Source organism: Mus caroli, chromosome 15 (genome assembly GCF_900094665.2).
Source record: "Mus caroli chromosome 15, CAROLI_EIJ_v1.1, whole genome shotgun sequence".
Taxonomy (NCBI): domain Eukaryota; kingdom Metazoa; phylum Chordata; class Mammalia; order Rodentia; family Muridae; genus Mus; species Mus caroli.
Window position 1 is genome coordinate 66,236,138 of NC_034584.1, and position 27,280 is coordinate 66,263,417.

Genomic DNA, 27,280 nt, shown 5'->3' on the forward strand with positions numbered 1-27,280 from the left:
TTACCTGATGCTCCCAGCCTACTAGCACAGGGTGCAAGGTCTCACGCTCCCACTAGGCTTTTGTCCCAACTCATGTGCAAGACACAAAAGGGACCAAGTGACATCCAGACTACTGAAAGTGCCAGTGCCAGGATCAGGCAGACTATCCACTAAACACACGGTGCCCTTGGAAATACCCCACAGTCACCCTCCTCCACATATCAGGGCCCTGGGTTCTCCTGGAACACAGAGCAGCAGCAAAGCACCCAGCTTTCTGTGGGCAAACAAAGTCCCGGGCTTCCCAACTCAAGAGCAGCTGTAGCTAGAATAGCCCCTGTGTATGGGAACAGGCTTGGGGCTCATTCTAACCCACAACAAAATCTGCCACAGACAGCGGACAGCAGAGAAAAAGAAAGCATGGGCAAAATGGTGAGGGTGGACAGAGAATATTCCAGTCGTTCACCCAAATATCCACCCACCCACTCCTGAGCCCCAGTGGTATTTATCCCCTCACTTCTTTCTCTCGCAGGTGTTGTCTGTATCCCAGTTTTATACCTGACCCAGCTCAGCAAGGGTCAGAAGTGACTAGGCTCTGTGAAAGCCCTCTGACTTGTAGAAGCAGCAATTCCAACTTCCCACTGTCCCAGAGACACTCAGTACTTCTACTGACTGGGCAAAGTTGGTTCTGGGAAAGAAAAAGAAGCTAGGTCCCCAGGAGCCTCTGATCCAAGCTGGACTTCATACCTCTCTGTCTGAGTATAGCATTCACCAGGTTCCAGGACTGAATGGCTATCTTACATGGATTACATCATTTCTTTTCAGTGGCATGAAGTAAGATCATGTCCACTTTACAGATTCAGAAAACTGAGGCTTTTCAAGGTTAAGGGTGCAAAACAAAGATATAAGCTGGAGCCACAGCTCTTCTTGGGCATCTGTTGTGGCAGAAATGAAGGTGCTTTGCATCTTTGGCACCCCACCAGGATCTACACAGTGTTCCCCTCGAGAAGGCCTGGAAACACTTTTCAAGGTGAGGGGCATATCCTCTGCTAAGATGGCACAGTGGGTGAAGCCTATTTAGCCTTTTCTTTTAGCTGCCAGCTCTAAGCTGCCAACCAGTGACCAAGTGCCAACCTTGGGCCCCGAGAGACAGATGTCATCAGGAACTGCCTGGGAAAGGTCAAGGGCTAAACCTTTGAAGTGTCCTGTCAGACTCAAGGTCTGGCTTCAAAGGAGTCAGGATGCTAGCACTCCTTCAAAGACCAGATCCTCTATGAGTTCCCCCGATGGGGAGGGGCTGTTCCACAGGAGTTCCAGGTACCTCTGCCTCTGTCAGCACATGGCTGCCCCCACCCAATCCTCTCTCTTTCTTAAGAAGTTAAGCATCAGAACTCGAAGTGCCCTCTCTAGCCTTGCTCCCTGCTCTGTAACATATTCTGAGTACCAGAAGTAGACCAGCAGCATTGGGCATCATGAGGTCAAGAACTAAGTCTGCCTGATGCCCCCAGCCTACTAGCACCTGGTACAAGGACTCACACTCTTCCTAAGCTTCTGCCCTAACCCTGAAGACATAAAAAGGACACTAAGACATCTGGGCTGTTCCCTGGAGCATAACACCTGGCCACCACACAGTAGGCACACAGTGGCCTCCGGTCATTCTCTAGCACATGCTTAGGGTTGCAAATGGCTCCAAACATCCCAGCAAAGGAACACCTGACTCGTTTAGTCCACGAGAAAAGTGTGGTGTCTATACTCCGCACTGAAGGGGAACTCCTCCTACATGACAGATAGTGCTGCCTCTGCTGAGGATTCCTCTTACCCACAGTAAAATCGGGACATGAACCCTGCTCCTTGAGGCTAGTGCTGCTCCTGTTCCTCCTGCCAGGACCGAGCAAAGAATGTGCCCAGAGTGAGCCAGAGGTAATGGTGAGTGCAGCCCTACCGCACTCAGGATCCATGAGGGCTCTGCTCTCCATCCATGAGTCCTATCAGCAGGCACACACTGAGTAGGCTCACTTCCCAAGCCCAGGGACTGTGTACCATGGGGGTGCCTACCAACACAGCAGAAACTGTCCTCCTGTGGTCTAGACACAGCTTCATCAGGCCACTGCAGACCCCCAAACTCTCCTACATGGAGCACCAGGGCTTAAGGATGAGCCAAATTTACTGAATGATGCCTGTGAGGTCAACGGTAGAAATGAGTCTGACATTTACTTCTGACTTTGAGTCCTCAAGTCACCCTCTGGGTCTTAGATCAAGACATTCACTCAAAGCTGGGGTCAGAGTCCAAGTCTGCTGCCTTCTGAGTTTACCACAGGACGAGGGCAGTGGTACCAGCAGTCACAGAGAAGGGAACGCTTCTGGTCACGTTCCTGGACCCCTGCTCAGGTGTTGTGCTTGCTCTTCTCCTTCTTCAAAAAATGGCTTGACCACTCACTTGATGTCCCAGGGAAGGCACCAGCGCCCCCAGGCCCTTAACTGCATCTCTGGCCTGACTGCTTTCCTCCCTCCCTGTGGAAACCATATCCTGACACTTGATTGCACAGTCATAAGGGAACAGCTTTAGGCTTGTCAAGAAGCCTGGCTAAAGGGATTCTATGTGTGGATTTGATATCCTGGTGGGAAATTTTGGGACAAGCCCCACAGCTGGCTGGGCACATCAGGGGTGTCCATGGGTAACAGTGATGGAAAATGCCATCCTAGCCAAGTTATCTGAAGGCTCTGGGCATCCTGCGAGACAGTGACCACCTGGCATGGTCGCCAAGGGAGATATCATGGGCATCTTCCTCTAGTAAGTGAAGTGAGGAGGCAGGAATTGAAGCCGGGCCTCTGGCCAGAGCATGTCCTCCACAGATGCCCACAGGACTTTCAGAAGAGTTAGAGACAGGAGGGTCCACAAAAGCATGGTTGGCGTGGCAGTGAGTACACATCCATGTGCAAGGCTTGGGTTCTGTGCTTGCACTGATGTCCAGCCAGTGTGTGTGGGAGCTGGGAAGAGCTTCACAGAGATATTGAGGATTCAGTTTAGAAGAGGGGACAAGGTGGCGTAGGAGGGGGGCAAGGCTGGCTGCACTTCTGTGGAGAGGATGTGTCTCTCTCACTGAGATTGTTTGCCTCCTTAGGATCCCCACAGCCCCTTTGTAAGCCAGGGGGAATCCCTCAAAGCACCATATCCACTCCCATGTATGCTGAGTACTCCTGTATTCTGACCATGGGACAGCAGGAGTAATGACTGCCCTCAGGACCCAGGGCTGGCAGAATGGTGGGTACAGCCTGATATATCCCAAGTCTGAAGGAATGGAGATGGATAGCTCTATCAGACAATTCAGAGTCCACTAGGTACAGAAGTCAACACTGCAGAGGAGGGTAGGTTGGGGTCCATGTAGAGAGCAGGGGGGAGGAGCTAAGGGCAACCCCGTGGAACCTGGGAGTCTGTGGCACAGGTTGTGGCCTCCAGAATCATCCTAGGTGATGGGCTAATGTAGGCTCTGAGACCAAGAAGTACGTTAGTCCCACAGAGATGATTGTAGGAGAGGCTGGGGACAAGCCAGCCAGGAAAAAAAAAATCCTTCAACAGCAGATAGTTGAGAGAGTTGGCCATCTTAGATATCATGAGGGAAGAAGACATGGGGCAGCTGGCACCCGCTAGCCAGCCAACTGCTGCCTTCTCTCGAGCCCTTTCAGGACATGACTACTTTTCTCATTCACAGCTCCCAACTGCCCAGGCTCTGCGGGGTTCTCGACTGTGCATAATTTGTGTGCATGGGCTTTCGAACAAGACCCTGTTTAGCGCCCTCATTGCTGATGGTCAGTGGGTCTGTAGCTCTTCTTGATGAGCCTCCTGACAGGACCTTCAGCACACCAGACTTGTGTAAGAAGCTCCCCACCCAGCTGGCACCTGAGGCTCTTTTCTTTGCTGTCCTTGCATGATACATCTAAGAACAAGAGATTCCATTCTCTGGTACAGTGAGTCCGGCTGACCTGTGTGCAGACATCCCATCCAATTACCCTTATCTTTATCCATAGCCCATATTTTTCCCTCTGAGTCCTCTACTACAAGGGTTTCAAAAGGTTGTGAAATCCACAGAGATAAATTTTTCTGCAAGATGGAAATGCCAGGGGTTATTTCTTTCCTTTTTATCTTGTAAAGAAGTAATGGGAAAACTGGAGGAAGACTGAAATCTCGTTCGCTTATTTTTAGCATGTCATATATCTTGAGACTTGCTTTCTTATTTAAGAAATGGAACACACCTAGGACAACATGACACAGGCTGAAGTCCTGAGTTGGTCTGATTCAAACTCTGTGGCTTACTGGCTGGGAAACAGAAGCATTCCAGGTTCTCATCTGAAATGAGAGTAGCTCACCCGGTCCACAGACCTGTAGGTAGTGGGATACCAACTAGCCAGTGTGGCCTGTACAATGGAAGACACACGATCAAGAAGGTCCTGTTTGCTGGAAAGTAAGTATTGGCCAATGGGATGGGTCTTGCTCTTAGATAAGTATGCCATTGACTTACACATGGCCTGGCCTGCCTGCTCTGGACAAAGGTACCTCACATCAACCAAGAATCACCTTCATGTGAGCTCCTTGCTGTGTGTAGATGTAAGGCAACGGGAGACATATGAATGCCAGCATCCCAGGATGCTACGGGTTCCAGTGGATCAGCAGCAAGGACAGGAGTTCTGCCTGGCTTTGAGTCACGTGAGACTCAGAAACAAAGAAACCCACAGAGACCTGGGTTTGATTTCTATCCGTGCTAATGAGCACCAAAGCAGACTGGCAGAGTCAGTTCCCTTGAGCTCTCTGTGACTAGGTAGCAGCGGAAGAAACTCAATGAGGGGCAGCCAGAAAAGCTATCATCGCAATTAAATGTGTCTGCATAGGATCTGACAGAGGGCTTGAGGAGTTTGTTCTGCATAGACTGGGAGGGACAGCCCTGTATGTTCTGGTCTGCGGGAACATAGCCTTTGACCCTAGGAAGGGATTATAGCTTCATTCATTCATTCATTCATTCATTCATAAGTGATATATGCTGAAGGCTTATTGTTCTCATTCATTCAACAGCATGCATGCAGTTCCCATCCTCTGCTGTGAATTCATGGATTGTAAAAATGACACGGGCAACAGTAAGAGCCAGTGGGTGGGAGCAGGAATGGACAGAAATGAAGAAAGGAGGTGTTGACCAAGTCAGAAATGCTATAGTCCCCATCCTACCATTCTCTGTGTGAACATGACCATGCAAGAATACTGAGCTAAAAGTGAGCTGGAGGGTGGAATGGCAACAGGACCCGGATTTTATGAAGCTGGGCTGGGAAACTGGGAATTATACCAGAGATCACCAAAACTAAGGAAGTGCCCAGCACTCCTGGGTCCCAGATTCTATAGGCTACTGGCTGTAACTGGCTGGTTTTGTGAGTCAACTTGACACAAGCCAGAGTCATCAGAGAAGAAGAAACCTCAGTTGAGTAATGCTTCCATGAGACCCAGCTGTAAGGCATTTTCTCAATTAGAGATCTTAGTGATCAATGCAGGAGGGCCCAGTCCATGGTGGGTGGTGCCATTCCTGGGCTGGTAGTCTTGGGTTCTATAAGAAAGCAGACCTAGCAAGCCAGAGGGAGCAAACCAGTAAGCAGCCCCTCTCCATGGCCTCTGCGTCAGCTCCTGCCTCCAGGTTCTTGCTCTGTGTGAGTTCCTGTCCTGCCTTCCTTTGGTGATGAGCAGTGATGTGGAAGTGTAAGCCAAATAAACCCTTTCCTCCTCAACTTGCTCTTTGGTCATCAACTTGCTTTCTGGTCCTGGTGTTTCACTGCAGCAGTAGCAATCCTAAGACAGTGATTAAATGCAGAGCACATTTGGAGGAAGAGAAGAACCATTTGGACACCGAAAGCCCCAGAGCCACCTTCAGGTGCTCTGTTCTGAAGGAGGCCTGTGAGATCTGTTGGTGTCCACGGGGTCCATGGCCATCCCTGGTAGACTGATGCCTCATTTTCAATATGTTGACTGAGGATCCAGCTCTAGCTCTGCCTACTTTTGCTGCTTCCAGAACATTTTGTGCCAGCTTCCAGACTAGCACACAACAGGATGTGGTCAAACAACTTGAGGACCAGCCTGGGTCTCCTACCCTTCAGCAGAAAGAAGATGTCTCCTAGGCAGGGATGAGTTCCCAGCACACACCTACTATAGAACATGGCCAGTAGGTTTTGATTGAAGAACTAGATAAATCTATCAACCCATACAGCCCTGATCTGTATCTCCATGACCTGAGGCATAACTGGCCCCCGAGTGCATTATTATTTGTCGGAAGGAACAGTAGTGACGACCTTGGGGACCTGTGCAGGTCTTAAGAAATGCATGTGACAAAGAGCTAGAGCCCTGAACTGTCCTCTGCAAATGTGAGGGAGTCACATGTTCTTAGAGGCAAGGCAGGGCAGTGAGTGTCTCTCAGTGAAGTCCCCAGGATCTGCCACTACCTAAATTGGCACTATCTATTCCTGCTCCTGGTTTGCTGCCCTCAGGGTAGAGCTAAGAGCTCAGCACACATGTGTATCTGCATGAAGGCTGTCTGAATACAGAGAACTGGAAATACCCACTTCACAATGCAATGCATCCCTGATCTGTATTCACTGCAGGCCCAGAGAGACAGCACAGGCCAATCACTGCAGAATCTCAGAAGACACAGAATTCTACAGAGAAAAGAATCAGTGGAGGGAGGAGGTAGTGGGTGGCACAGCGGTGGGACATTCCAATCAGTGCGGCAAACAGCTTAGCCCATTAGTCACCACCACTGGGTATCTATGGAAATGCTTAGAAGATGGTCTTCAGAATAGACACTCAGACGGCACACTGTTTTCTACAAGGGGATGGTGGGCCCATCCCTCCTCCTCCTCTTTCCTTCAAAAGGACCAGATTAGTCTGTATATGCAAACAGACACACACACAGAGAGAGAGAGAGAGAGAGACAGAGAGAGAGAGACAGAGAGAGAGAGACAGAGACAGAGACAGAGAGACAGAGAGAGAGACAGAGAGATTAGTTAGTTCTAGGACACTAACAGACTAAGACAGAAAGCATCTTGGGAAGAAGAGCCTCATCCAGGATGCAGTGCCCTGTTGTGAGTCTGGCCCAGCCTGTGGCCTGGCTTTCCCTTAGTCTTACTTTGCTGATGGAGCACTGCAGCCCAGGTCCACAGCTAGCAGATGCCAGGATGTAGACAAATAGTCACATCTGCATTCCACCTCCCTTCCTCTACAGCCAAGACAGGAATAGCATGCCCATGTCTCCTCATGGTGGCCTCTCTCCTCTGGGATGACAGTACTCCTTCCACACAGAGGAGTTGGCCCCTTGGCATTACAGATGAGGAAACTGAGGCACAGAGAACCTGACCAATCCCCCAATCCATGGATAACTAACCACTGGGGAAACAACAGAGCAAGGATGAAAACCCATTATCTCCTGGCTCTGTGGTGACAACACGCCTGCCTGCACCTGACACTGTTGTCACCAGCATAGACAGACTTTGATGGCTTGACTTTGCTCTCTGCCAAGACCCTCTAAAGCACCAGCAACTTCTGGAAATCCACATCAAACCTGTAGCCCTCTGAAACAGAAAAGGCTCAGGGTAAAAACTGGGGCATATAAAGTCTATTGTGGAAAAAACCCTACAAAAGAAAACAAAACAAAACAAAAAAACCCAACATTTCAAGAGATCTCCATGTTCACCAACAGAACAAGTATTAAATTATCTTCTCTCCATTTGATGAATGGTTTGGCCTTTAACAATATGTGTAAGGCTTGTTTATAATGTGGGAACTGTTTATGTTTTTGTCAAGCTTGAAAAAGGATAAGAAGGTACAATAATGGCATAGTCATTTATATAAACAAAATTAAAACCAGGGAGTCACAAAATGACTTGGAAATGTACAAAACTAAAATAGAGGTTGTTTGGGGATAGGAGAGGACTCATTTCTCTTCACCTAACTTTCTTAAATTTCTTCTTCTTTCTTTCTCTCTCTCTGTCTCTCTCTGTCTCTCTCTCTCCCTTCCTTCCTTCCTTTTTTTGGGGGGAGGTGGATTTTTTGCATTCTCATCTGAGAATAGATGACATTCACAAAGTAATACCATCAGAAGATCAAGACTTGGGGAACAGGAGCTGTGTTGATTTGGAACTGCTCCCTCTCAGCAGCAGTTCGGAGCCATGTGGGACAGGCAGGAACCTGGCCAAGCCCTATGCAATTCCTCCCTTCAAAGAGAGATCCAGGTGTCCAAGGATACTGGAGCTCAGCACACAAATCTTTCCTCCATGCCAAGCAGCTGAGATACACACTTGGAAACCAGTTACTTCAAAACAACAACCTGCTTCTTTTAAAGTGACCATGGGAATCTGTTCTAAAGACTCTCACTGCTCAGACCCTGAACAGCCTGAATGGTTTGACCCTACCCCTAAGGAAGCCATGTGGAATCTGGTTATAGGTCTGAGCTAGTTAGCTCTACACATGAGATGTTCTGTACAGATGACAGATACAGCAGGAGATAAATGGGTTGAAACTGGGATGAAGATGCTTCCCCATCATATGTCACTGGCAGCCCAGAAGGCAAACACAAGGCACTGTATGACCAGCTGTAAGGAAGGTAGACGGTAGTGGTTTTCTCTTGTCTTCCATCACACAGCCTGGCTGGGGATCTCAGCCCACTTGGGTTTCCCAAGATTAAAGATGCATCAACTCTGTCAATGTCTTACCCCTCCAAGATCAAGAACATCATCCCTCCATGATTCCATCTGACCCTTCCCCTCACAAACAACCCCTGCAGGCCTCAGCTCAGACACATTTGAGTCAGCATAACTTCCAAAAGCCATATATTGTTCTAGATAAATGTCAGTACTCATGCATCTGGCCACATGCTGGTAGGCCTATGACACATGCTCACAATGGTCAACCCAAACCTTCTCAACTTCTAAGAAGAACAGGACTAGCCTATGATAGATTGAAGCACAATGAAGGAGGGCTTTGACCATCTCCCAAGAACCCTTCTGGGGTCCTCCCAGGGATGATTACAGTTCATAGTAGGCACTGAAGCAAGTAAAAGCTCTTTCCCTCAAGAGTTCCTCTAGAGTAACATGATGTAGGAATGGAAGACATATTTCAATTTCATTGGCTGACTTATGGAAGCTTGCTTAAACCTTAGTATGATGACAGAAACAGATTATGAGATGGACTGCTGTGGTTATGAAACCCACCATTCAACCTCTATTTCCAGCATGCCTCACACAGAATGCATGGTTATGATACACCATTCAAGCCAACTGAGTTGCCCAGCAACTCAACAAAGTGAAATAATACAGTCCTATATACCAGTGAACAGGCTTTGGGGGCACAGTGACATACCCCAGCATAACAATGATATGACAGCCACCTAATGAAACTGTCATTGGATTCCAACGTATTGCTTCTCGGACAATAATTTTAATAATGGCCCTTTGACTTTCCTGACAATTATGAAGAAAGTGTCACGTCTTAATGGCTAACCTCTTCCCTGAACCATGCACAATGCTCAACACAGCACCTTCAGTCTCTCCAAGGATGAACATTGAAAGATGGTTGTTCTTGGGCCAACACTGAATCACCAGTTGCGGGGAAACATAGCCATCTAACCATCACATGCTACCCTACTAAGCAGGCCTTCTTCTGACTTCCGACCACTTGCATACTCTTCCACTGACTTCTAAGGACACTGACTGCCTGGAGAGTCTCCCATAGCATCCTTGGGAAGTGGGCAGTCCAACATAGATGCTAGGAAGAGTCTAAGACAGGGACGAGACAATTTATTGACTAGAGAGAAAGAAGAAAAATCCTACACATGACTGTTCATAGCTGTTCCCAATAGGCCATCTAAACAAATCACTTCCAGATAGCAAGACAATCATCACCTCAACCAAGACTCAGGTGTCTGTCACAGCTACCTTTGAGGATGACTTAGGAAGACTTGAGAATGGACAGCGTCCGGGGCTGTAGAGGAACACAAAGGCCCATCAGCAGGCTGTTGAGGTGATGGTGGCCTCTTGTGGGGAGGAGGACCAGGATGAGATAAGAAGTTCACCAAATACACTGTCTACACCCCAGTACAGGAGGTTGTAAGGCTCAGCCCAGGAACATGATGGAAGAGCAAGCAGGAAGTCATGCCTCTTGCTTCCCTTGACCACCTGACGTAGCTAAGAGCTACAAACATTTCCAAACTCAATTGCCATTTGAGAGGAGGGTATGGTGAGACCTAGCCATGCATGGTACTGAGCCGTCTGCCTGCCTGCAAAGGCAGCACATAGTGAGGTGAACTCCATTCTCTGTAATTTCCCAAGGTGGTCATTATGGTGCCCTCCTGCCCACCCACCCAGAAGCAAGAGGTGGCACGGTACTCACCCCACTGCAGAGGTGCCAGCTGCAGGTGTTCCAGGATGAGCTGGTTCAGGAGGCCCTCCACGCTCGCCTCACCACTGCGATTCAGAGAAGGGTAAGCCTCAGTCAAGGAAAACTTAGCTCCTGCTGAACCTCAGGACTGGAGGAGATAGAGAAAACACTAGACAGATACACCCCTAGATAAGAACAGTCTTAAGTAGGTAGATCATTCCTTTGCTCGAGTGGTAGTCTACCCAACAGTGAAGGCATCAACCTGATAATGGGGAACGCGGGGACACAGAAGCACAGTGGGCACTCTTCCTTCATCTCTAAATCCAGTCAAGTAGGTGACTGTTCTAGAAGAAAGGGAGAGCTGCTGGGATAATCCTGTCCCAACAATGGTTTTTGCCAGGGGTGAGGGGTGGAATGAGGCAAAATTTTAGGTTATTTTTCCCCAAAACATCATGTAGACTGCAGTTGAGTGTTCAGAATGAGTGTGCATTTCTGGACTGGTACTGGGTTCACGCTGGTTACACATTTCGATGTAATTACATATGTTATTGTGAACAGGCTCCCTCAAGTGAGTTCATAATCAAGGAAGTCATAACGTCTCTCAGCAAGCATCAGTGGATGAAGAAATCATGGCTTGGAAATGCAGACAGCAGGCAGATATGGAGGGCGGCTGGGAGGGCCCAGTGTGGGTTCACAGCAGGTCTGCAAGCCTCTTGCCTCCCTTCTCCCACAAAACCAAAGTCACCAAATACAAGCAAAAATCAAATGGGGAAATTGAGTTCCTGACATTTGCCAATAGCTAGAAACAGAAGGATAGCCCACTTCCTACATCTATCTGGCAAGGCTATTGTGCTTAACAAAAATGCCCCTTGTACCAAGTGGGACAAGGAGGCCCCAGTGGCAGAGAAGCACTAGGGACAGAGGTGCCAGGAAAGGGCTTGACACTGAGCCCACCTGGTAAAGATGAAAAGTAGTAAACTGGCGCTCAGCCTGTGCCAACCTGAGAACGGTGGCGTGGGGACATCTCGTAAGCAGGGAATCAAAGGGGCAGAGGCAGGAGCCTGAGTGAGAAGGGGCAGGGCCAGAAAGAGAAAGGGCTCATGCTTCTAGGTCTCTGAAGGGCAGCACATCTCTGAAGCCAGCAGCCCCACCAGGCATCTAGGGAAAGAAACACAAGCCAGGGCTGCCCAGAAAGCATGGGTGAACCAAAGCAAGGCTTGGCTCAGCATTGGCTGACATGGTGCCAGACTGGCCTCCAGGATGCCAAGGGAGCCTTGCCTACACCTAAGCCTGACGAGCCACTCTAGACTAGCTCTCTGGTACCACAAGCACTGCCTCTTTCTATGTGGCACCTTGTGCCTTCCCCCTTGATTCTCCTCATTTGGTTCCTTCATCTTCTCTCTTTGATCCCACCTCCTCTAGGAAGTGCTTCTAAGCCATCTCTGCCTAAAAGGTTCTCCCGTGTCCTTTTTCAAGGCACACTATATATGGTAGCTTCATCACCGGCTTGTGAGCTCCCAGGGGGCCCACAACAGTGCCAGGCTCCAACAGCCTGTGACAAGTGAATGACATCAACAGTGTGACAAGTGAATGACAGCCAGTGAGCCAGCACCCACCCCAGGTAAGCAGCACAGGGCCATGCTTCACCCTGGGCAAAGCCCAGAGCTCTCTCCTGAGATCAAGCTCAGCTTTGAGTCTTTGGATTCTGCCACTGCATCCCATGAATTTTTAATGACTGGCAAGATAAACAAACAAACAAATAAAATTAACACCCTGAGTTGGCTCGATCATCTGCAGCCTGAGGACAAGCGCACTTCCTGCCTCACATGATCCTGAGGAGGATGTAGTCCAAGAACGCACTGGTAAACATTCCTGTTGTCAGTAGGATCCTGCTCCCCTCCTCTCTGGGGAATCCCTCCCAGGCCTTGCTCCAGTGAGTGAGCCCCTGCTTTGTGTCTCTACCTCCTGAAGGATCCCTGTCTTCCAGCACCGCTTAGCAAAGCTTTCTTCCATACATAATTCTCTCTTAAGGAGATCCCTCCACATGCTCTTACTCTCTCCATCTCATTACCACCCAGGGCAGGTTTGCTGAAGTGCTGTTATAATTGGTGAGCACTTGGCAATGCACTTTCAATCCTCTTGCTTGGTCCTGGGAGTGAGGATTCTCTGGCTAGTTCAACAAGGAGGAACAGGGCAGGCTGCTAGAGATACTGAATTAAGACTGTAACCCAAGTCTCAGAGGGTCACAAGTATGCAAGAGAGACGTGGTCTTGCAAACAGAAAACGTTGACCTCCAGCAATTCCAGTACTGGCCACATGTTGACCTCACTGAGCAAAAGCCAGGATATAAACAAAACAGATGCATGGCATGTTCCTGGCTGCGCTGCTCATAGTGCCAAAAGGTAGAAAGTACAGGCATACAAGTACAGGTATACATAGCAACAGGCAGAAGAAAAGTCTGACTGCCAGGGATGGGGTTAAGGGATAGGGAGTTGAGGCTTTTGGTCTGGTTCCAATTGGAGAATGTGAGAAGCTCCCAAGATGCACGTGGGGGAGGCTTCTGTAGGCTTCACCACGGTTAAGATGGTAAATTAAAGATAAATAAAAACATGCTGACGGAAGGAAGGGACTCTGCAATTAAGAGAAGGAGCTAGGGAAGATGAGGGGCTGAAGCCAGGTGCAGAGACTGGGAACTTGCCCAGCGGAAGGGACATCTGAGCCAAGTCGCTGGAAGGAACGGGAGGGAAACTGGGAGAGGGAGGGCTCCAGAAGCAGAGGCATGAGCCCAAAAAGCAACGGAAGAGAGAACTCCCCACCAGACAGTAAAAACTGAAGCTCCCCTTCTTGGGAGAGGTTCAGAGACCACTTGGGAAGCTGTGCTGCTGGTCATTGCTTGGTCCAAGGACACTGAGGTCACTGCACACACTACTCAATGGCTCTGAGGGGTCGCTGTTCTTCCTGGAGTGGCCCACTGCCAAGTTTATTTTCCCTAGCTACCACAATGCCCTAACCAACAGTTTGGCTGAGGGTGCCACCTCTGTAGTGAACCCCAGTCCCTAGCAGGTACCCATGTGGGATTTCCCAGCCATACAATGTGACTATAGAAGTCAGAAGCATTCCTGTGACCACTCACCGACAAATCAGGCATGGTGGCACATGGCTGTCTGTAACATCAGCACTTGAGAATCTGAGGGCAGGAAGGTCAAGAATTCTTCCATGCCTGTCTGGGTTACACAGCGAGACCCTGTCTCAAGAAAACCAAAACCAACCAAACAGACAGACAAATGAGTAAACAAAGAGCAAAACAACAACAACAAAAAGAGTTCTCCAGTTTCTTAGCTCCTGACCAAATCCCTGCTGGATGTGCTGTGGTACACTATAAACAAAGACAGGAGTTGATGGTGTGTGCAGTTGATGACTGGCAAAAAGAGCATAACTACAGCTTTTGGGTTGGGCTCCTGCCTCAAGTCCTAGAGGAAGAAGTAATGGGAGACGCTGCAATGGGGACCCAGTGAGCATCAATGGGGAAGGACACTGGTTAGGGCTACACTAAATGTGCTACCCATTCCTTCTAATTAGATGTATGAGGTGCTTATACTGGAAGAACCAGAAGCCAGGGAGTTCAGGAGTTCAGTTCTAGGCTGCTTAGTGATGGCACAGTGGCCACGATGAGCCATTCTGCTCTGTCACCTGAGCTGCTGCCATATGGCACCTACAGAAAGGGACATGGCTTGCTTGGGAGCACAGGTGTGTGCACTGGCCAAAGCTGAGGCTGAGAAGTATGCTTTCTGTCCAGGCAAAGCATGGGCATGTGTCTCGTGGTGCCACCATATGTATCAAAACTGCTACGTTAGAAAATAAGGCTGGCTAGTGCTCATGTCTGAGAGCAGTTCCCAAAGTTTACTTAGGGGGTAGACTAAGGAGATCCCTGTGGGAGGAGGGGCGGGGACAGGGCATGTGGGTAAACCAACTACTTTCCAGAAATCTCTAACTATGTGCACCTATTTAAACCAACGTAGAAGTTATGTTAGTGGGCCACATTAAGAATGGAAGCTGGTGTGTGGGCAAAGGTGGGTCCCATAGTGTCCCATCCCAGTCTGAAAGGAGGGAACCTTGACTGCAAAACTTTCAAACATTTGTGGTTTTGGTCTTTTTTTAATGCTCACTTTTGTGTTTGTTTCTTTCAGCTTTCCTTCGTGACTCATCCCAAGGTTTATAGTCAATGACATGAGATTAAAACCTCATAAGGTGAAACATTACTTATTTATTAAAAACTTGAACCAAGGTGGGCAGCAGTAGCGTTCCTGGCACACAAGCAGAGCCCATTCCCCTGATAAACTAGGACAAGAGAAGAAGAACCAGGGAGTCTGTGCCACTGGTCTCGGGAAGTCATTCTTCCTAACAAATTCTGAATTCATTTACTTTCAGATGTGACCCACAGCAGGTAAAGTTGGGCTAACAAAGCTGACACCCTGTGTGTACACAGCCTCTCCCTTGCAGCCCAAAAGCTGTCTGGTACCTGAGCCTAAATCTGCAAGTGGCCAAGCTGTCAGCCAAGGTACCTGCCTATGACACAACACTGTAGTGCAGGCAGTGGAAGCTAACTCTTAATATGCACATCTTGGCATTTGGGGCGAAAGATAAATTACAATGGTGACAGAATTGTTCTTTTAGAGAAATTTCCAAAATTCCCTCCTATGGGAGGGGCCCAAAGACAAACATTCACCATGCATATTCTCTGATACTATTTTCAAATGCAGACATCAGAACATGCTAGCTGTAGACAGGAGCTGTTTCTTCTACCTCATTGCTTTTCATGTGTGTATATCTGGTATTTTTGTTTTGTTTTGTGCTCTTTTTTCATTTAAGAGACGAACTTACTCTGCAGTCTGGTCTAACTCTGTAGCCAAGGCTGACCACCCCCACCACCCCCAAATCCTCAGGCCTGTGGAGGAAACAGAAAGGCTTTAGTGTAAGCAGGGTAACCCTGGAGACTTCCGTCTGCACAGTGCTTTACACACTCCTAGACACATCATGTGAATCCTTTGCTGTAAACCTGGAACCCAGGAATCAAAGCCTCTGCTCTGCTGCAAGGGCACTGCTGCCCACAGGCTGGGTATGATCAGAGCCTGCAAACAGCTGAGTCAGCACCCTCACTGGGGAAAGCCCAGCAGAGAGCTCTCCGTGGTGCTGAAGCATGCCTGATTTGCTGTCAAAGACAAATCCCCCATGCCTACTTACAGAGGCTTTCTCCAAGCCCCGGGGTGTTAGACTTCCCTGTCAACCTTCAGAACAGGAGTACGTTTCATGAGCCACGTGGCTCTCTCCAGCAACATACAAGCCATCCACAGACTACGGCAAGCTCAAATGGATTTTATATTGGGCAAGGTGGTTATAGTTACTATGTTGGGACAGCCAGAGGAGAAAGAGTTGATTTCCTGGAGTGTGGTAGACCCAGAAGTTGTCTCAGATCCCATACCTCTGGAAGATGGGTGGAGTGTTCACCAGGAAAATGAGGTACAAAGTGCTTCAGGCAGCGGGGAGTGAGAGCGAGGGCAGGAAGCAACCCATTATCTGAACAGCACACATAAGTATGTGTCATCCTCCCCTTGTCCCTAACCACCATGACTCAGAGCATGGGCCCTATCTCATGAAGCAGCTCGGGGGTGAAGGGCCACAGGTGCAAGGATGCAACCCAGCCCTACTAGAACTCAAGAAAACTAGCAAATTATCATAGAGGGAAATTATACTAATGGAGAGACTCCTGCAAGTGATAAGCAAACCTCTTGCTTGACTTTCTAACTTACATCACTAATTTCTTAAAATCTGTTCCATTTTTCTCATCTTGGTAAGTGGCCTGGCATCTTGGCAAAGCTCCCATGGCTAACTGGACAGAAAACACCAGGGAGATGTCCAGAGGCGCCTGCAACTGAGCTCTATGAAGAAGAGACAGTGAAATAAGTGGAAGGCAAGCAGGTGCTCATTGTCAGTTTGCCCAAGGAACGAGGCCATCTCCACAGTTCCTCTGAGTAGTGTGGTTAGTGGGAAGGCCATGGCAGAAGGGGAGGCCTGGACATGACTCCTGGATGGAGCTGAAAGCATAGCACTGAGGGCAGCCTAAGTCCCGGTAGGCCATGGCTGGGTGAACTTTGAGCAGGTGAAACTCATGGGCCTCATTTTTCTCATCAGTGGCCCAAGGTAAAAGAAACTACATCAGAGAGCTATTGTAAAAGTCTTCTAGAGCTGCTGGCTAAGAACAAGTGCAGTGTTTTGTCCTTATCACTTTAATATCTGGCATGTCCTCTGTCTGATAATTGAATGGAGTTTTGGAGCTGTACACTAACTTGGTATCAGAACACCTGCAGGAATAACACAGCCCTTTATGGGGAGGGGGGGCGGCACTAAATAAATTAGCAATCTATGGAAATAAACCTGACCAAAAAACTGGCATCTAGTGAGTGCTAAGAGCTCACAGACTGTGTACATGTTCAACACATGCAGTCACACAGACACGGTGCGTGCCCGCTCATGTGCACACACAGAGACCTCTCATGGTATCCATGGAATATGCTTTCATACACACTCTGGTTGGTCAAACACAAAGTCTACCTTATCCACGTGTTTCCTTGATTCCCTTCCAAGCAGTTCTAAGGCACATATAGACATATTAGGATTGGCTGTGGGCAGCAATCGATCTGTGTTCATGCCACCACATTCCTCTGCCCATCACAGGTCAGACAGCAGAAGTGATTTGACTAAATATGCAGCTGCCAAGCCACTGCACTGCACTAGGAAAGATGAAAGACCCCTGAACCAAGTTATTACCAACAGCTCTGAAAGCTGAACTCTCTGGAGACTGATACCAAATGACTCCCTGCATTTCACTTATGATGATCAAGGCATCAACTACACTGAGGACAGGAGCGGTTTGTATTAGAATTTGTTTAGATAAAACTATTGCCCAAGCATGACTGACTATTAGGAAAAAAAAACATAGCATACTGGGTCTTAAAAGTCTTGTTTAAAGAGGTTTAGTTTGTGTTGTTGTTTTGGTTTGGTTTGGTTTTAGATGAGAACACAGAGCTCCCTTAAGAAGCATCCTGGAGAAGCCTATTAGAAAGACTTTAGAACAGCCTGAGCCACTCAGTGGAGAAGTTTCAGCCACACATCAGTGTCAAGTGAGGCAGGGCCAGGTCCTTCTCCCTATGGGAAGCAGCAACCCCAAAGGGTGTATATATAACAAGACCCAGCACAGCCTTAGGTGGGTTGTCCTGCCTGGAGTTAATCAAGCCCAGGGCTCTGTGCCTAAAAGCCGTGCGGGGCAGTGCAACCACAAGTAAATCTGGTGACCCTGCCAATTTGCAGAGGGTGTCTAGTGTTTGCCAGAACAACACAGACACTCTCAGTGGCATGCAGGTGAGGTGCTTGCTACCCTCAAACACCCTGCTCGGAAGGGAATCCTCTAAGATGAGAGACCCTACTCATGCTGGGACACTCTCAACAAACGCAAAGCAGTGGGGACAAGGGATGATGGCACGTGTGCTCCAGGCTTGTCCCCTGCCTGCTTCAGCCATAGATAGTCTCTGTAGACTAGCTCTGAAGGAGGTTGGTTTCCGTTCAGACTAAATGCGCTGCTATAAATCACTTCATTTGACCATCATGGTAGCGGGAGTGGGACAATAAGCAGCAGTTCTTTGGCTGACTGCATCACTGAAGTGAAAGATCCACCTCATAGTTCCATAGTTTCCATACCTGTGTGCTAGGGATCACAGTCTATACTGGGGTCTGGGTCTGACAGTGCTCCTTACACTGTTCCTAGGACTTAGCACAATCTTTGGCACAAGCACAGCATGATGACTACATCTTCTAGAATATTCTAGTCTAGATGCACAGTCTGACCATAATGACAGTCACAGAGTCTACACATGAAGGAGATGATGGGAAGACATGTACATTAGAATTTCTTTTCCTCACAGTCTGAATAAGCTCACTCTCCTGCTGTGGTACTTTGGGGGCATTTCTCACCTCTGGTCCTTTGATAAACTTCCACCCACTGCTAACAGTCCCCTCAAATGTCTGACGAACTGAGTGGGTGCTCTAAAGAGGCTGCCAAGACAACCGACACACAGATGCACTCAGGGTCCTTCCACCCACTCAGCTGACCTCTGACCACATGCCCACGTGGGCACAGGCATTTCATACCATGGTCCCTCTCCACAGCATAGTCCACAGAAAAGCTTCTCACCCCTTCTACAGAGCTTCTTTATATCTGCTAGGTTGTACAACTCCATGTCGGTGCCCAGATGACTGGATACACATTAACTACTGTCAGTCAGAGGATGGCTCAAGTCCTGCACTGATAAGCAGCCATTGGGACCTGTCACTAGTATGAATACCAGCCCTCAACAGAAACATGAGATCCAAAGTCAGGAATACCACTGGCCCCAAAAAGACCTTTTACCCACTCAGGATCAATACTTCATTAAGTAGGCCCTCTGAAGTGTGAATACGCTAAGAAAATGCCAGCCCTATGGTCCATATCCTGCCATGCCATTTGAAGCTGTCTGTAGTTGAAGCTCAGTACTTATTAAGCCCCTCTTGGCTCCCTGTGGGGGGGGGGGTCAGAAGCCCGAGTCAGGATCAGGGTGTGCCCTGGGCCTGTGGGGAAGACACTGAAAAGGATAGAATTCTCCAGCGGATGTCCAGCTTGCTGCTGATCTCCAGGCCTCGTGCCTCCTGCCTCTCTTCTTCCAGCTGCTTCAGATTTGCAAAGTGTCCCTTCTCTCCGGGGGATTCTGGGACACTTTCAAAGTTGAACTTGTCCACTTGAATAGCCATTCTGAGAGAAGAGAGAAAACAGTGGAGAATTAATCAGCAGGGCAATTTCTTCCCGGAGCTGTTGGAGAGTCAGCACATGCCAGCATGAGACAGTCTGATGAACCATTATCGCTAGTTATTCCTAACAGATTCATTCCCAGAAAATGAAATAATGACTCCCAAGGTGGCCCTGACTGCAGAGCTGGCTCAACACACAGCTCCAAAGGAGCTACATCCACAGATTTAGACCTCTGAGAAGTCTTGCATCGCCCCAGGTGAAGGTTTCCATTTCACAATGGGGTGTGGCATATTAGAGGAAACACACTGCTCATACAGCACTCTGGGTCATGACTAGAGCTCCTTTCTGAACATCCATACAGCATGCTGGCCTTACTGGACCCTAGGGACCTGCACCCTAAGCTCTTCCTGCCGAGACTCTGCAGTGCAGCCAAATAGGCTCAGGAGCCAACACTTACACCCTGCGCACAGTTGCCACAGCCCCCACCTTCCCACTGTAGCTTCCCAGCCATAGACAAGTGGGCCCCTCCCTTCAGCTCTCTGATCAAAGCCACCTGTCCTCAACACACCGCTCCCATTGCTTACTGGTCCCATTGACTTTCTAAGCATTTCCAAGATGCAGAAGATTCTCGGCCTTGGTGTTTAGCTCTAGGATGTTCTAAGCCATGGCATGGCTGAGCCCTTCTCACCCCTGAAGCAGGAGCTGGGAAATTCCTCCCCAGCTCATCCCAGTCACAGGAGACTATTCTGTCCTCTCCTGAGGCGTTCCATTTATTTCTCGTAGGGCATTTATCAAGAGCTTAAAGATTTATCTCTGAGTTAGTTAACTGTATCTCAGTTCTACTAGGATTAGCTCTACGGGGGCAGAGATGCATTTGGTCTTGGTGACCAGGCTCCCCAGGTATGGAATAATGTCCAGGACACAGCAGCAACTCAGCAAATAATCCTCTGGGTGGAAGAAAGAGCAGATTAAAAGTCTCCCCTGACACTGAAAGTCAACATTCTCTCTTCCAGATCCTCTGAACTGTCTGCTGCCTGTCCCTACCACGGGGCAGCAGTTGGTCACCTGATGTCTAAAATGTCACCTCTTGGTCTCTCCAGGCATACAACAGGCACTCAGTGAAGGTACAATGGATGGATATTAGAAGGGGGACAGAGAGATAGGGAGCGTCTATTCATGAGGACTCCTACGCTCTGGCTCCTAACCTAAACAGGACTCACAGTGAATCAGCTAATGGGTAAAAGTGGATGTAGATACTGTTGCTAGATTCTGAGTGGCCAAATCTGTCAGTAAAACCACCTTTACTTTTGTGGCTTTTCCGGACTACAACCAAAGCCATAGACTCTAAACTTATGCTGGCTCCAGGAAAGGCTGCTGGAGACTCAGTAAGTCCACGGCACTTGGCTCAGAGTTGGACCTGGAGGGCTGGTGGCCCAGGGGCCAGAGGCATCACTGGGGAACAAGTCCACACAGATAGTAAGAAAGTGCCCTAAAGTTAAATATACTTTTGTGGACCTTTTTCTAACTACTTAAGTAAGCACTTTATCATAAAATCTTGGAAAACAAAACAAAACATAAAAAAAAGCACAGAAAGGGAAACTAAAGACTAAGGATATACAATACTAACAGTTATACATTAATTCCATAATCTCTTCTGGAAGTATTGGTATTTTTGTGTGATTACAATTTTTTTCTACACATCTAGGAAAATCCAAGGAGTCACTCTATATACAACACATGCACAGGACTGGAAATCATTACTGCATTCTCTTAAGAGACAAGTATATGAACATACACCACTAAAATTTAGTCCATCTATCCTGGTATGCTTCAGGTCTGAAATGCCGGCTCCCAGAAGGCTGAGGCAGGGTGACTGTGACTTCAAGGCTAGCTTGGGCTACAGAGCGGGTGCAGGGACAGCCCATGCTATGTAGTAAAACTATCTAAAAAAAAAATGGAGGGGTGGTGTGATGGTTTGTATATTCTTGGACCAGGAAGTGGCACTCTCTATAGAGGTGTGACCTGGTTGGAATAGGTGTGTCACTGTGGGTGTGGCCTTAAGACTCTCACCCTAGTTGCCTGGAAGTCAGTCTTCCACTAGTAGCCTTTGGATGAAGACATAGAACTCTCAGCTCTGCCTGTGCCATGCTTGCCTGGATGCTGCCATGCTCCCACCTTGATGATAATGGACTGAACCTCTGAACCTGTAAGCCAGCCCCAATTAAATGTTGAGTATATATATATATATATATATATATATATATATATACACATACATGTCTTGCCTTGGTCATGGTGCCTGTTCACAGCAGTAAAACCCTAACTAAGACAGGTGGGATACTGCTGGTAGTGGTTGTCTCACTAGGTAAGACATTTTAAAAAGAAATGTAAAGCATTTGTTACATAAATATAACGCCCTGAGTTTGAGTCCTCAAGCCCATGGTGGAAGGAAAGAACTGACTCCCCAAAGTGGTCCCCACTTCCATAGGTGTGGAGGGATATGCACCTGGACCTCCTTACACTAAGCAAACCAATAAACAAAAGTGTGTCTCTCATTGGCACAACATTTGCTTCACATGCACAAAGTCTTGGTTTTGGTCCCTAGTGTCATTTTTTAAAAAGTTTGTAAAATTTGGTATAAGAATCTTAATTCCCCTATTTTTAAACTCTCAGATATTTCCCATTTTTTAAAGAAAAGTGCCATTCTAAAGGTGTTCTGAGCTCCTGCTCCCTCTCCCCTTCCCCCTCTCTCTCCATCTCCCTCTCTCCCTCTCTCCCTCCCCCCTCCCTCTCCCTCTCTCCTGCACTATATAACCTGGATTACTCTGGGAAGTGTTAAGCTTAAGCCAACTCCATTTGCCCTGAAGGCCCAGCTAGACCCAGTGTTCCCTGAGAAGTCCCTGCCTGTCTGTTGGCTTTCAGCCTGCAGTGGGGTCTGTACCAGCCCCTCATTGGCAGCACAGAGCCCCAGAATACTCCCTTAGACACTGGTAAGCACTTGTCTAAAATTCACACACATCTGCTGTGTATTAAGGGGAAAACATACTCATGTCTCCCGTGACCAGCATTTGATGTTGCTCCCACAAAGCCCCCTGGAAAGTGTGAGGACAGGACGTGGGAGCATCTCTGTCTAGAGAAGCGCAAGCTCCTCCCTCATATTCCCACATGCCTGAGAACCAAGGAAGGAGCCTTCCTATTGGGATGGGGACACTAGCTTGTAGGACAACAGGGTCCCTAGTGAACAAAGAACAACATGGTGCGTGGCCTTGTTCCCCACAGTCTTGGTGGTATAGCAGAGAGAGGAAGGAACACACAGTGGTAAACAGTTCAACTACATAAAGGGATACCACAGATCCAGGGTTGTTTCTCATAGATGGAGAGCTGGGTGGAGGAGAAGGCGGACCTGAGGAGGAGGGGGTCACACAGTCTGGACTCCTCCTCATTTCACATAGGAGCTGGGTCACCGGAGGCAGCCACACAATTGTCTTCTGCATCCCACACACAGGATCTGGGAGCATTGGATTACTTTGTGTAATTGGTGCTCAAAAATATTATAGCTGTTATTTTGGGGGGATAAGGAGAATGTTTTGAAATGGACTGTGATGGCAGCTGCATCATTCTCTGAATGTGTTGGAATGCTGTGCACTTCAAGTGGATGGACAGTATGCTGCGTCAACAGAGCTTTTAGAAAAGATTATGGCTTTTATAGGATCTTATGCCGAAGATCAAAATGGGCTAGCTAAAGATGTTTTGTATGGTATGAAATGCCACACAAATGCTAGTGGGCCTGTGTATTACTGCCCCTCAGTGTCCTAGGCTGTCATAGGCATCATTCCACTGAAGTTCATCTCAGGTGTCTTGCCCACTGCAATCCCCCTTAACTTGGGCAACACTGTGTTCTTATTGGCACTAGCAGAACCCAACACAAAGCAGATACTAGACAAAGACACTTCAAGGAGCAGCTAGCCACACAATCACAACTGTTGGGAACCTCAGGCTTAGCATGGTGGATGTTGTCTCCACCAGCACCAGCAACCCTCTCCGCATCCCCCAGAATTGCTGTTTCTAAGCAGAGGTTTTGTAGCTTTCTCCAGCCTGTTTAAGGATTCTGCAGACATTGTTACTGAGATTAAAATGTCTATAGGACTCTTGGCAGATTTCCTGTTATTCCTGGGAAGTCTGAAAAATGCCTGGGTCTTCTTGAAACTCACTGGTTTGAGCTTTGTCCTGGTCTATACAAGCTTTCTGCAGAGTCATTTCGTCTAAATGAGGCCAGGCTAGGATATGTGCAGCTCAACAGAGATGTCCCTCCAAGCTTCTATTTCACTAGGGGAACCCAGCTCTCTGGTTTATATGGCTAAGGAGGCCTGAGGGCTGCTTAGCCTTGCCATAGAGTCTGGGTAGAGAGCCTTCTTCTCACTAGGCTGGGGGAAAAAACATCACCCAAAGGAGGCCAGAGGACCTATGTGCATTGCAGGATCCAGGTAAGTTCCTGCTTCTTCCTTCGATTCTAGGTGACACCAGAATTGTCCAGATACTAAACTTAAGACTACATCTGTTTCCACAGCAGAAGACAAGCTTCCTTCGAGCCTCGTGCTGTTGCAAAGAGGGAAGGAAGTAGCTGGAATCCACTTAGCTCACATCAGGCAGGCAGGGCCAGGACACACAGGGCAGGCACATCATTCTCTCATTCAAAATCCAGGGAGGCTGAAGATCCAGAGAGAAAGGACGTGGAGGCCTTCTGGTAGCTTATGCCCTAGCATGGAAATGAAGAAAAAAGGCAAGCATGCTCCATGGAAGGATCTAAGCTCTGGCTTTAAGAAGGACGTGTGCTTCCCTCGTCATGCAAATCAGAAGCCAAAAAAGTCAGCTAGCTGGTGGGATGGCTCAGCAGACAAAGGCACTTGCCACCAAGCCTGATCATCTGAGTTCAGTCTTTGGAATCACCCTGTAGAAGGGCAGAACCAGCTCCTGCAACCTGTCCTAGGATTCCACAGGCATGCATGTTTTGGTATTTGTGTGTCCACATAAGCAAATGTACACAAAGGCATGTGTGCATGCAAAACCTACACAAATGCACACACTTATACATAAATAAGTAGATGTAAAATAAATAAGTAGATGTAAAAAAACATAAGCCAGCAAACCTATGGGATCAAAATCTCAAATGCTTCCCCCAGCCGCCAGAACAGCTAAATGCACTGCACCATATCCTGGGATCCCGCCATGTACCAACCCAGAAGGGAAATGAAAACAGAACAAGGATGGAAGGACTACAAGGCTCCCATTGTCCACCCTCCATGGAAGTGAAAAAAAAAATCCTTAGTAGGAAAGTCCCCTGTGAGTGGTGCTGAACCTACTAAGTCCCCTGTGAATGGTGCTGAACCTACTAAGCTTGCCAAGATGGATCACTACTCTTGTACGGGTATCTTTCAGTATTAGGATACAAATTCTCCTGCATGCTGCCACTTAAGTATAGCTCCTAGCAGAGTGGCAAAACAGAAGCAAGGCCCAGAACAGGCCTGGACAAGAGAACAGCTGCCAGGCACTCACTGCCTGTGTATGGGTGTCCCCACACTGTCCCCATCCCCAACATGATGGGGTCCCACTGTCCTTTCATTTCATTCCTAGAGACATCCCTCTATCATGGACTATATCCAATGGAAGAGGAAAGTAGGCCTAAGTTGTGTATGGCCACAGGAGCAGTAGTACATGGGGGGTCATGAGAGCTCTGAAGAGGCAGACATGCTCCTATGTCTGGTAGGGCAAAGTCTCCCTGTGACACAAGGCTATGCCCCCCTACTGAGCATTATAGGGGTCTAGCCAATGTTCACTTGGTCCCTAGCATTGAGCCCAGATGTGTGTACATCTGGCTCATGGGCATCATGGGTTACCTTGGCCATGACTGTTGTGGACCAGAGAAATATCCTGGTTGCTGAGTCTTTTTTTTTTTTTTTTTTTTTAAGATTTATTATATGTAAGTACGCGGTAGCTATCTTCAGACACACCAGAAGAGGGTGTCAGTTCTCATTACAGATGATTATGAGCCACCATGTGGTTGCTGGGATTTGAACTCAGGACCTTCAAAAGAGCAGTCAATGCTCTTAACCACTGAGCCATCTCTCCAGCTCCGGTTGCTGAGTCTTAAATGACACACACATATATCAAAATGGAGATGGCCAGACTTCATTGAGACTGTGTGTATTTTCATTATTGTTGCTGCTTAGCAGAGCAACTTTTAGAAGGTCTGTCTATCCCGATACTCCAGCACATGCTCTCACTGGCACCTCCCCCAATAAATCTAAACGCAGGCCCAAGCCTGCTTCTCCCCAGAACCTCTTCCTTTCCACTTCCTATGCCTCACCCTCCACAGCTAGCTGGAAGCCTGATCATTGGACACCTCGAAGCCTGATCAGGTGGCAGCTGTGTGTACCTGTGCCTGCTGCATCTCACCATTGTGGGCCTGTTCCCACCCACCTCCCTCTCCCCCACACCTGGCACAGGCCTCAGCCCCCTTCCCTGGGGTCTCCATGAAGGCATCAGTCTCCCCCTTGTCATCATTCTTTGCATAGCAGCTGCTAGTTGCTCTTCAGCAGGACTTGGGCCTTGTATGTGATTTGCTGGCTTGGATCAGGGTCAGGGGGTGATGGAGTGAGAGAAGTGGGCACATACTCCAATGGCCTGGGTGCAGAGAGGTAGGGAGAGGCACAGACCCTGGGCAAAGATCAATCTGGAGTACTTGCCAAGGACCATGTTCAACCAAAATATCCCAAGCCTTGAGATTCTCGGAGGGCTCCACAAATTGGAAAGTGCCTAATTAGCATGTATATAAGATAGCATCCTCATTACCATCAACAAATAGCATAAATACCAAATACATTTATAGGATATGGATATGTAGGAAGGCCATACGGATTTAGAAAATCAAATTTTAAATACATTTCCAGAAAGTCAAAATTCGTTTTGAGAGGCATGGTGTGAGGGAGAAATGAGGATGAAAAAGCAGAGAGGGGCACCATTATTGAAGAGATACTGCTCTTCCTATAGAACAGGCACAATTCGAACTTTTGGTAGGTTCACCACTCATCTCCGAAGAGCTGGGGACAGCCCATCAGACAGAACACTGACTTCTTGTCAGTCTTACTCAGCTTTCTGAGCCCCTGGGCGGCAGACACTGCTGCACTCCCACTTTACTGTGAAGGAAACTAGGGTTCCTGAGGAGCACATAGCTGTTGAGAAACATGGTAGATGGATGGAGAAAGCTTCCTGCAGTGATGGTCATACACCAAGATCACATGAGTAAGAGAGGAAGGGTTGGAACTAGAGGACAGTGGCCCCAGCACAAGCTGAATGGAGTTCTGAGCTGGACAGTGGTGTGTAGCAAGAAACAACCGCAGGCAAGGGTCCAGGCTGAAGCCTCTCAGCGTTAGAAGTGAGTACCACAGCACGTCTATCGCTGCTGTGGCTGCAGAAGACTCTAAATGGGACTGAATCCTCCTCATGGAGTGTGAAGGAATGGGCTGGCTCTGGAGTAGACTTACACTAGAGACAGGAAGAGGTGAGTGGCTGTGGCCTTGATCCTTGATCTGGGAAAGACTGACCTCAAGGAATGGATGGAGAGAAGTGGAGTCCTGGTGCTCAGGCCTTGACTTTTTATTCCAAAGGCACCTAAATTGGTGCTGGTGATGATGAAGATAAGACACTCTAGGGAAGTCCTTGAGAGCACTGGGGTCACGATGACATCTGGTCCACTCTCCTGAGTCTAGACTTCAAAGCCCCTGTCTCTGTACTCTGGACCTGTACAGCAATCCCTGCCACCTGCACCCTGGTCCTACCTGTTGGCATTCCTCCACTGGCATCAGACCCCAAACCCTGATCCTGATCCCACAGCCCTGCTCCTGGTATGTGGAGCTTCAGCCCCACTTTCACTTGCCTAGCTTGTGCATAAGACAGCGTCTCAACACTTCCTTCTCGCTGGGATTCCATTTGGCTCTCTTAGAAAGCACATGGGAGAAAGCAGTGTTGTGTGGGTGAGGGCACAATTTGGTCACCTGACACAACTGTCCCAG

The 27,280-nt window shown here is 48.3% G+C and overlaps 1 protein-coding gene across 3 annotated transcripts in view; it reads right to left on the reverse strand.

Annotated features, from left to right (window-relative positions):
• The window catches only part of Trappc9 (trafficking protein particle complex 9), a 481,588-nt gene that overhangs the window by 84,578 nt on the left and 369,730 nt on the right, over positions 1 to 27,280 (reverse strand). For all 3 annotated transcript variants that reach the window (XM_029469729.1, XM_021182812.2, XM_029469728.1), the window contains 2 exons: positions 19,061 to 19,214; positions 10,388 to 10,478 (listed from right to left, as the gene is read on the reverse strand). In XM_029469729.1, coding sequence (XP_029325589.1) covers positions 10,388 to 10,478; positions 19,061 to 19,214 — 245 coding nt within the window. The remainder of the gene's footprint in view (positions 1 to 10,387; positions 10,479 to 19,060; positions 19,215 to 27,280) is intronic.